The 12,053-nt window shown below is 35.4% G+C and overlaps 1 protein-coding gene across 1 annotated transcript in view; it reads right to left on the bottom strand.

Annotated features, from left to right (window-relative positions):
* LOC111511648 (juvenile hormone esterase) overlaps nucleotides 1–12,053 on the bottom strand; it is a 38,283-nt gene that overhangs the window by 1,700 nt on the left and 24,530 nt on the right. Inside the window, exons 6-9 of the mRNA XM_074182895.1 lie at nucleotides 11,473–11,672; nucleotides 11,234–11,411; nucleotides 6,491–6,657; nucleotides 4,136–4,265 (exon numbers count right to left, since the gene is read on the bottom strand). Of these exons, the coding sequence (XP_074038996.1) occupies nucleotides 4,136–4,265; nucleotides 6,491–6,657; nucleotides 11,234–11,411; nucleotides 11,473–11,672 (675 nt within the window). The remainder of the gene's footprint in view (nucleotides 1–4,135; nucleotides 4,266–6,490; nucleotides 6,658–11,233; nucleotides 11,412–11,472; nucleotides 11,673–12,053) is intronic.

The raw sequence follows: 12,053 nt of genomic DNA, 5'->3' as shown, positions 1-12,053 counted from the left end.
TTAACAAATTGTCTCTGGTCTGGATTCTTGACCACACGGGCCTGGAATGCAATGCAAAGGAGTGTGCTGCAAGTAGCTTCATCGGACCATAATTTGTCATTAGCATCGCTTTAGGTTTTGCAAACAAACAAACATTGAACACCTGAATGGCAAGAAGATTTAAAGACTTCTGGCAAAATATTTCAGGATTGGCTTACTCCAAGGCGTTCATTCACCCTTCGAAGCTTGATTCCAAACAGTTGTTGGACTACAGTAGGGATGAACTAAGATGTCCAACAGGACTCCTCACAGATCACTGTCGTCTGAATTATCATATGCAGATACTCGGACTGTCGGAAGACAGTGTGTTTCACCTCTGTTTAGAAGGAAAGAAAAAGAGTGATGGGAGGACTAAAACCACCAATACTCACTGAAGTGGAGATCCCTCTGTCGCCCCGGAAGTCAAATACTTATAGGTGTGACTTTCGATCACAGACTCACATGGAACCTCCACATCCAAAAAACAGTACAAAAGGCGAAGATGACCCTGGGACTCTGCAGAAGAATGTGCAGGAACCCAAAAATGACACTCTGGTTATATACAAGGGTAGTGAGACCCATGATAACATACGGTGTAGTGACTTTGTGGACAAGAACAAACCAATCAGGTACGGCTAGGCTATTAGGCAGCATACAAAGGCTGTCATGCCTAAGTGTCGCGGGAGCCATGAGAATGACCCCAACTGCAGCACTTGAGGTCCTACTTGGACTTCCGCCATTGCATATCTACATACAAAGAGAAGCTCGACTGGTGACACACAGGCAGGGGCACACCCCAATGAGCCAGTCACATGGTGCAGAATACTTGAAACTGTACAATGAACTGAAGGCAGATCCAATTCTTGAAATGCCCGTGGATAACACAGTTCCGCAGTACAACTTTCAAAAAGATTTCTAAATCATCATACCAAGTAGAGAGGACTGGCAAAACGGCCCACCGGTAAAAGCGGAAGAAACTTGGTATACAGATGGCTCAAAGACCCAAGAAGGAGTGGGAGCGGGTACCTATATACGGAGGCAGAGCAAAGTTGAGAATCGCACTCAGCCTGGGACATAATGCAAATGTGTTCAAGGCAGAAGTAGCGGCTATCAAACACTGTATAGGGGGAAATAAACAGGCAGAAGGGCACAAATAGTGGAAATCTGACACTAAAGCGTTTTTGAATTCATCTGCATATCATTTTATTAATCCTACAGATTACAATAACGACACAGAATGGGGAATGGTCGTCAATTTGGGTTATTACAGCAAATGCAAGTTTTAACGAAATGAAGTTGAGTTCAATTCATGAGTTTTTCAAATTCACTTCGAAAAGTATTCAAATTGATTATTCAAATGCTGGGTTTTAATTTCCAAAGGGATAACCATAACTGTTTCTGGAAATAATGTTGAACAACTCATCAGCAAATCAGACATCATAATCGATATATTCAGTGCATGGTGTCAAAGAAACAAACTTATTTTAAACACGAACAAGTCTGTATCGTTGAAGTTTCACTTTAGTAGAGATAACCCAGTAAATTCGATCATAAATGATAACCAAAGTTCTTTTGAAGTGAAATTTTTAGGTACCTACCTAGACTCTCACTTAAACTGGGAAAAGCAAGTCGATCACACTTGCTCTAAAATGAATAAAGGTTACTACGCCCTTAAGCAACTGAAACCAAGTTTAGATGAATCCGGCCTGCTCAGCATCTACTATGCTATGGCCTACTCTCATATGAGCATGAACATACTTGTCTGGGGTATGGCTAAAGATTTCTCTCGAATATTTCTAGCCCAGAAAAGAATAGTAAGACTTATCTATAACATAAGCTACAGGGACAGCTGTCGACCTATCTTCATAGAGAAGAAAATTCTTACAGCTCCTTCCATTTTCATCTTCAAATCCATAATGTTTGTCAGATTAAACCTACACCTATTCAGAGAAAACTCCTCCGAGCATTACTATAATACACGTAAAGGTGACCTTCTTAGAATTCCCCAACATAGAATGACACTTTTTAAGAAGTCTCCTCAGTACAATGCCATTACTTGCTTCAACAAGTTACCAACTGAAGTTAAAGGAATTAGAAGCGACATAAAATTTCAGGCAATCATAAAAAACATTTTAATAGATAAGTGCTAATATAGTTATCAAGAATTCTTGAATGACAACCTCACAAACAACTCATTGTGAATTTATGTTTGTAGATATATATGTGTATGTGTGTAAATATATACCTATATTTTTAAATGGGTGTGTGTGTTTACGTGTATGTGAAATTTTAAGTTATGCGTTAATAGACCTAGATTTAGGTACCTTATTTTTACATAAATATACCTGTGTGCTTTATATTTCATATATTATATTTTATATTTTAACATTTAAATTTTAGTTTTTTTAACTTATCTATGTGAAATTTCTGGCTGACGTACCATAAATACAAATTGTATCATAAGTGGTAAATAAAGATATTATTATTATTATTATTATTATTATTTGTTTCTAATTCACATATCGGCAACAGCGCCTAGAACTTTACCTGCCATTCCTAAAAATATTTTACCTTGCATATAATATATCAAGTTGAAATAATTTATACGTACCTAGATATTCTACTTTAAAAAAGAAAAATTATCTTTATAAATCAACAATCAAGGCAGAATATAAATTATAGTTGAATACCACCTCCACAAGTCACATAAACAACAGTCGTTTTGTTATTTATTTATATAGAGAAAGATAGGTTAGTTGCACAAAATGTCATATGTCACAGAATGTCTCGGAACTCGGAACATAAGTAAACAGAACAGCACGCTTCTGAAATATGTCATCTTTGTTTGTCTCATACATGTAACAGATTAATTTCCTTTATTAGCTATAACCGATGTTGCCAAATGGTGAAATAGAAACGAATCCCTTTAAATGTTGAATGCATTATTTCATTCTTTTTTTTAAGTATTCAAATAATTTTTTGAAGAAAAATGTTGAAATGATAAGTTTAAAATGCGTTGTTTTGAAGCTCTTTTATGAAAACTACTTGATTTTCGTCAGGAGGAACATTCCCCATTGGTGTATATCAAAAACAAACAAATACCAAAATAGAACCCTGTGCAACTCCACAAAAAACTCCTATTGTTGCCGATGAAAACATTTTTTTGTCTTCTTCTTTCAGTTTAGAAACCAAGCGAAACTATTATCTCTAATACCTATATCATCTAGATGTCAAGTATTTGGTGATTGGCAGTATCAAATTATCAAATGCGTGTTGAAAATCCAAAGGTAGCAAGAACACATTTTTATTCTTATTTAAATTCAATTGTATTTCTGTGACGAGATCTAAAGTTGCTACTCCCGTATCTCCAAAATTTCAGAAGCCGTACTGATATTTTCATAATGAAGTTAAGTTTTCCCCGTGGATTTGATCAGAACTGAGGACACTGTACAATTGAACTCTAGTTCATTTCACTGCTATACTGACAATACAACATAAACACTTCAACTAAAATTTCGGACTAATACTCAAATGTCTATTGCCTTACTAGAACACTTCGTACCGAACTTCCAACTAAACTTCCCGATCTGCGTGTCGGTAGTATTTATATATCGTAATAGAAGTCTCTGGACGCCGAAAGGCAAGTCGCTGGAAGTCTCTCGACGCGACATCTAGAACGGTCGCGAAATGCAAGTCGAGTTGAATGCAACCTTGTCCAAATCACAAACGATTGACGAAGGTCAGTGGCAGCCAGAAATATTTTTTCAAGGGATGATTTACAACAATATCTGGGATTTTTTAAGCAACTGCTGATTTGCTTTCCATTAATAGTTCTGATATTTTTCCATTACAAAAAAAGTACGCAATTTTGAAGATAATACGTTGCTTTTTCAAAATATATAACACAGCATTCTTCCTCCCATTTGAAAAAAATGAGGGTAAATGCCTACCCCGCTGAGGGGTTGAAGTTACAATGATAAAATTGATGTGTAAATATATCTTCGATGGGCCACTCTGTATTTATTTCCTTAGATATATTGATTTAACAATGAAATAAGATAGGAATAGCCTGTTTTTACACTCAAATAATGCTTATAAACAAATACACATACATTACCTTCAAGATATGGTCTATTTCCACCCAGAGGTCCATGGTAAGAAAATTGATAAAAGTAGACGTCACTATAATTTGATTGCATTTCAGCATGGCGAATTACAGCTCGATTGAAAGACATGTCACTGAAATACTATAAAAACAATTTGTGAATTTCAATAGTGATAATAATTCAATTGAAATAAACGTTTGACAATGCATAAATACTTTAAATAATATCCATTTTTCTACTTAGGCACTATCTGTGCGCCCTTTTTTATCTTTATAAGTCTATAATTCAAAGTTTTACTGTTTTTCAAGCATGTAATTGGTAATAATTCAGACTATTTCTATGAAATAAAAATTGCAGTCTTTCGAAACCAAAACAACATCTACTAGTGGAATAGAAAATTCAAGATAATATACCTGCAATTAATATTACTAATTGCGTTACCGTCAATATACATTTTTGCAGTCATAATTAGCTATGAAGTTGTAAATTATATCTGCATATTAATCGTGCAGATAACTTATTCCACACTCGTGTGAATGTGGCATTGGCCCTCGCTCGTACTACAATTTTCACACATCTACATCGTGTGGAATAGGTAACTTTCTGAACTTGTTACACAATATACTATTATTGTACCAAAGGCGTAAACTCGATATTGTTAAACTGAAGTTTCGTCTGTTGAAAGCAACTTCAGTTTCATATTTTACTGAACCAGTTTCATGAAACAAGTTTCTCCAGTGTGCACGGTACCTTAGACAGGAGTTTTGAATTTATGGTTTTTTTCTACACTACTTTTGATAAATATTAGAGCCATAGACACAATCGGTAAAATTAAAATAGACAATACTAACGATTCACCCAGAAGTATTTTTATACCTGTCGTTGAAAAATGCCTGGCCCCGTATAATGTTCTCAGGGATAACTAAGATCTCTGAACAAGTTTGTTTATGTGTTTTTCGAATCTTAAAGTACAGTATATCTCCACATCAAGGTTTTTTTGTGTGATCTATAAGAGCTAATTGGTCAATATCAATAGTAATGTTGATATCTTGAGAAAACGATAAATTGTCTTTTGGATGAAATAATGATTTGATGCTTTTTGCATGGAGATGTGAAAATCTTCGTTAATGAAATTACAGGCCGTTATCATATTCCCTGGATAAAAACTGTAATAAATCGTCGTAAGAGCAGATAGCAGTGCAGTGTGGGACACCGGATTTGAGGTTTAGAGTTGTTGAACTGACATAGCCAATACACACCTTTTGTTTCCGTCCAAGTAAAAATGCTTCAAATAACTTAATTGTTGCTACTGATAAGCCTAAATAGGGCAGAATAGCCAAAATCAGTTGATAATTGATATTGTCAAATCCACGGTTGAAATCCGAGAGCATTAACAGTGTACATTTTTCACGATCCCTCGATGTGATTATGTCATCGACAATTTGAAGGAGCGCTGTAGTACAGCTATACCTTTTTGATTGGGAGTACACTTATAGGGCGGATATCTTTATATTCAGCTGGTTCAGACCTTTAGGCAGTACTTTCAGAAATCTCCTAACTATCAGGAAAAACACTATTCATCAAACAGAAATTGATTATATGAGTTATAAATTCAATAATAAATCTTAATTGAACTCAAGTTCAAATCGTCATATTGTTACGTTTTTCTCTGTGGGTTAACCAATAATTGACTACACTGAACAATAATCGAACTCAAATTTATTTCACTTTTGAATAAAAGAAACACTTCAACTAAAACTTCAACTATTATTCGAATGTCTATCGCCTTACTAGATCGCTTCGCGTACCGCACTGTAACTTATACTTGACTGTCTCGATGGGCGGGTGGATGGCTCTTATATTTGGCATTAGAAGGCGCCGGAATGTTCCTCGGAATTTCATCGAAGCCGCTAGCAACCTTCTAGAAGCAACGCCACGCCTGAAACGGCGGGGAACATAGAACATTCGCGCGCTCTTAGCTACGTCACAAAAGGTTTATGACTACCAGTGGTGGCCGGCGTTATTTTCTTTAGGGTGTGATTTATATCCCTAGCTTTTCACATTAGTTTTATATTACAAATTGTTTCATACAAAAATAAATCATTAACCTCAGAGAACTGAAATCGGTGTCCTGATATCAAACAATAATGTTAATGAAATTATACGAGCTTATTTGGGGATCATTGTTGGGAACAGACTCGATACAATAATCATCAATTTCATTAAGATTCTTCAGTGATTCGGGTAGTTCGTGACGTTTTTGAGAAATAATATATAAGAAAAAAGAAATTTAAAAAACTTCAGATGAAATCGCTGAAAACTTAACAGAATACATGTATTTCGTGTCTTTTGGTTTCAATGCTCACCCTTACAGCCTTTCCCAAATCATTTTGCAGTAGTCCATTGGTATAAATCTTTCTTATAGCTTCTCCAGCAGTTTTTTTCTCATTAGCGTCGACAAGGTGCATATTTTTGTTAACTAGTCTTGACAGGTCATTTTCGTATGAAACAACAGATGATTGGAAATTTGCAACTAGAGCAAAACATAGATTATAAAATATTTATATAACCTTCTTTTGATTTCAAATCAATTTAACTTGGCCTAGATTAAAAGAATACAAAAACAAAACCATTTTTTGACAAAAATGTAATCTTCTTGGAGGAATCAATATACCGGGTGTCCCACATTTTATGTGACAGGCAATATCTGGTTTGTTGAAGGAGATACACAAAAATGTTTCATACAAAAGTTTTAGGAGTTCATGAGAGCTATATTTTGATATAATTTTTAAATATACAGGGTGTTTGGTGTAGGTGCTACAGACCAAAATTCCATTTTTTAAAATAGAACGCCCTGTATATCATTACATATTCAGATGCTACGTTAAATTCTGATATCATTTCATGTTTGGTTTTTGAAATTCGGTTACGGCGTTGTTGAGTTATTGCACTTTTCCTTAAATATAAAGTTTCAAAAAAACTTATTTACTCGTACACGAATCCAGTCTATATCTTTTATTAAATTGAACTAGACTACTACTGAATACAAACCATTATTCTCACCTCTACGATACGATATCGATATCAGTTGAATATAATATTGAAATTCTTGAGAATGTGACTAACTTGAGGGTGAATTGCTTTATATTGCACAATTTCATCAAGTAGCTTATGCTTGTTGATGCCATAGTGACAGGGACGCGCCAAGTAACTTCGGCGCCGTCGTGCGAAATATTGATAAGCGCCTTTATCAAAATTACCAGGGTAGAAATATTATAATCAATGACTCCTTCCCATTTCAGCGTGGAAAACTATGAAATTTTTTCTACATCAACCTAGATTTTTTTTGAAGAAAACAATAAGTACACAGTACACTTATAAAAAATAATATATTAAACACTATATTGGCTATATTGCACAATAAAACAGAACAGAATAAAAACTATGTTAAAGTTATAAAACATTACTGAAAATTATTAAAAAACTGAAGATCAAATAAAACATATTTAGATTGCGATTCTTTTTTGAACAAATACACTTATTATGATGAAAACCAACGGAAATTTCTTATAGAAATTGAACTTTTCTTGCTTTACCTTTGGCAAATTCATTAATTAGATTTTCAATATTCAGCTCCTTTAACAACTCAGATTCTATAGAAATAATAGCAAGATTTTCTAGCCGCTCCTGACCCATTCTAGATCTTAAGTAATTCTTAATTAGTTTAAGTTTAGAAAATGATCTCTCGGCTGAAGCTACAGAAATCGGTATAGTTAATAATATACGTAACGCAATAGTAATGTTTGGGAATGAGTGGGCCAAGTTATTTTTTGCAATGTAATTAAGTGTTTCTACTACAGATGTTACCTTTCCGTCGCAAATTTGTAGAAATTGTAATTCGGTTAAAAGTTCCGTCTATGTCTCTCTCGTTTCGATTTTTGTCAGTTAACGCTTCTTCAAGTTTTTTACAAAAATTAAATTGATCTTCATCAGAATACTTGCCGAAATCTTCAGTATTCCACAAAAATTTGAAAACATCAGCATGGGAGTATAACAGCTCAAATCTCTCATTTACAGATGAAAGAGTAATATCTAGCATTCCAAAAAAACAGTTGACTTTGAATTTTAATTCTTGGTTTTCAATTGGCTGATCTCCACTTTCATAGGAAAATTGTTTTTTTATTCTTCGTGGCCGTAAGGTTTCTGCACTTTTGAATTTCGCATCTACGTCCAAGGCAGTTGCCAATTCTTTGGCATCTACCAGCATCTCACTGAAGCCTTTCTTCGCCACTTCGCCTTTCCGATAACGTTTTACAAGTTTAAACAAGAAAACTCTTGCCGGGAATGCGCGGCGCCTACACTTCTAGAGAAGACAAGTAAGTAGGTACTTTAAATAGCATTAATTTCAAATTGCACCACCAGCATTGGTGAATAATAAAATTTCACCATCGGTATTGGTAGAAACATTTTTTATGTTGATTTTTTGTAAAGTTTCAAAAAATCCTCAGTTTTGGATTGAATATTTATTCAATTTTGTCAACTCAAAGGGCGCCTTTAACGCCTTGGCGCCGTCGTGCGCCGCACGACCTTGCCCATATGGACGGCGCGTCCCTGCATAGTAACAAATGTTGTTGAATTGTATCTACTTGTCAGTTGGATTCAGTGATTCTTTGCAAAACAGTAACTGTGTTCTTTGTGCGAAAACTCCAGTATGCCTTTCCCGTTTAGTCCAAGTGATTGCATTAATATGTTATTAATTTTTGGGGAATGTCAGAAAAACTGCCGTCAAGCACAACGTCTATACCAAGAACGTTTTCCAGACAGACCCATTCCGTCACGAATGACTTTTTCGAGAGTTGTAGAAAAATTGCGAACTGGGTCAATTCCTTCTACTATAAAGCATCGTCATCATACGAGATCTGTTAGAACTGAAGATTTAGAGATCAATGTGTTGGCTTATATTATTATTCATCCACATGTTTCTATCCGTACTCTTGCAGAAGAAGTCGGTGTGAGTAAATCTAATGTACAGAGGATTCTGAAAGAAAATAAATACACCCCATTCAAAATTCAGTTGGTACAAGGTTTGAAACCCACGGACTTTGAACGATGACTTGAATTCATTGCTTGTATTCAGGTAATATTACATGAAAGTCCTAACATATTCAGTCAAATTTTCTGGAGCGATGAATCGCGATTCCACAATAATGGAGTTGTGAATCGACATAACAGTCACTATTGGTCTCAAGAAAATCCCCACTGGGTCCGCGAAAGTAATTTTCAAACTACTTGGGGTATTAATGTATGGTGTGGATTGTTCAATGGCCGCATCATAGGACCTTACTTTTTCAATGAAAATCTCAGTGGATTGCGATATTTACATTTTCTAGAAAATGATTTGATCCAGTTGATGGAAGATATTCCCATAGCAGAACGACAAGGAATTTGGTGGCAACAAGATGGTGCTCCTCCTCACAATTCACAGGTTGTTGCTGAATATCTGGATAGAACGTACCCAAATAGATGGATTGGTAATAAGGGTCCAATTCGGTGGCCGGCTCGTTCCCCAGATTTATCACCGCTTGATTTTTTCCCATGGGGTTATTTAAAAGATATTGTTTTCACTACTCCCCCTTTGAATGTGGATGATCTGAAAATGAAAATTCGACTAGCGTGCAGTGATATTACGCCTGATGTTATAAGAGCGACTTGTACGAGAGAAGTGATTCGACGTTTCGAAGCCTGTATAATATCTAATGGGCATCACTTTGAACATTTTTAATGACTTATTTCTAGGTACCTACCATTCTTATGAAACGATTTATCAAGTTATATTATTTACATTGTTATTAATTAAAGATTTGTTTTCGAATACACCTCTTTCAATTTCGCAATTGTTTCATATTCAAAATGATTCCTGACTGAATTCCACAACTCAAAATTGAAACCATTACTTCGATCACCCAAAATTTGACTAATTTTCATGTGATCTGATGCAGAGAGAATAATTGTATGAGATATTTTAAAAAATAATAGTCGTTCTCAAGACTTTACATTTTAAGCAATAACTCAACAACGCTGTAACCGAATTTCAAAAACCAAACATGAAATGATATCAGAATTTAACGTAGCATCTGAATATGTAATGATATACAGGGCGTTCTATTTTAAAAAATGGAATTTTGGTCTGTAGCACCTACACCAAACACCCTGTATATTTAAAAATTATATCAAAATATAGCTCTCATGAACTCCTAAAACTTTTGTATGAAACATTTTTGTGTATCTCCTTCAACAAACCAGATATTGCCTGTCACATAAAATGTGGGACACCCGGTATACTGTAACGAATTAAATAATTAACTGTCTTAAACAAATTTATTTTCAACAATATTTCATTATCACAACTAATTCATATTCAACACTTAGGAACTAACGCTTAATTTATCTTCAATGTTCGAATTATTTGTTTACCGCTCGATTCGCTTTCTGAATTCATACCCCCTCTCTGTCTAGTCATCATAATTTCATTCGGGTTGGAACCCAGCTCCCCTATCCTTTGAATTGTCCTTGTCTGAAAGACAAATGGGTCACAACTGAGTTTGGTGTGGCGGCATGAATGTCCTCAGACATCAGTACCGCCCTTCGCGGTGTACCCCTACCTGGCTGGAGTGAGATGGATGAAGATATTATTCATGTGTTAACGGGTGACATGAGGGCCTCATTCGACAGAGTGTCGGGGCCTTCTATATCGGGAGGGGTCGTCTACAGCGTAATCTATAGCTTCCCTGACTAACGGGTTATCGTGAGTTTACCCCCTCTCTGAACGGGAAGCCGTCCTTTAATATTGGTAACAATCGCTCTAGATTCCTCTAGGGGTTTCGGTCCTCATCTATACTTTTCGCGGAGGTTCACGGTGAGTCATATGTTTGCTGGCTGAGATATCGGTCAGGGCCGGCTTCAGATTCGTTTCAATACATTTTTTATTTCTGATTCAACTAATTACTGATCACTTACTGAAAACCGAGTTAACGATGCATCATTATCTAAAAACTCTTTCATTTCAAATGGCAATGCAAGTTTCAAAATCATCTTGTAAATTTCCTCACCTGCTGCTCTAGCAATTGCTTCCTCTGAACAAATTCCCATCATGAGGGGAACCCTGTTCATGTGACCTTTTTCAATAGACGGATACATCATTTCAGTAATGAAGGCGTTTTCGTGGTCTGGCTCCACTACAGGAGTAAACCGGAAACCCTGTATGATTTGTTCGTTTCCAGTATTTTGCTAAAAAAACACAAGATGATTTAATCTGAATTCTTATTGATTAATATTAGTTTTTGAAAACCTTGAAGTCATTTGCAGCCTTATTAAGATCTGCAGCAGAAGCTCTCCTAAGAAATGTTAGAAGTTGCATCGAATCAGAGGACCTGTTGAAACTGCAATCTAAAGACGAAGCTACGTCATAAGCAATTTGCTTGTAATCTCTTTGGTAAGCCCATGGACTGATGATTGATCCACTCTGAGCTATGGCCGCTCTAAACAAACCTGAAATATAATAATACTTTCACATATTATATTATATTAAGAAAAAATATTTTTTGACATATTCACATTTGATGTTACTTCCCGTATCGCACCCATCAGAGCATGTCACCAATTTTTTCAAATGTTTCGCATAATCAGATATTCCACGATGAGCAGATTTCAACAAAGTATAGAACATATGGTCTGAAGCTTATGGTTCGGGAGCTACAAATTATTTGAGTTGAAAACGAGCCACCCTGAATAACATTTGGAACAATGACTTGCAGGAAAAACTAAAAAACTGGTCCAAAATATTCGTTCTAGAGACGAATATGGCATCAATAAATCAGAAAAAGAGATTTTTATTAATCCTTGAATCAAAATCTGATGACTGGACATGGT

This window comes from Leptinotarsa decemlineata, unplaced genomic scaffold, assembly GCF_025532065.1.
Source record: "Leptinotarsa decemlineata unplaced genomic scaffold, Ldec_3_MD MMD2_P_RNA_scaffold_2, whole genome shotgun sequence".
NCBI classification, from domain to species: Eukaryota; Metazoa; Arthropoda; class Insecta; order Coleoptera; family Chrysomelidae; genus Leptinotarsa; species Leptinotarsa decemlineata.
The sequence above is the reverse complement of the archived record's forward strand: the minus strand, read 5'-3'. Positions and strand labels throughout refer to the sequence as shown.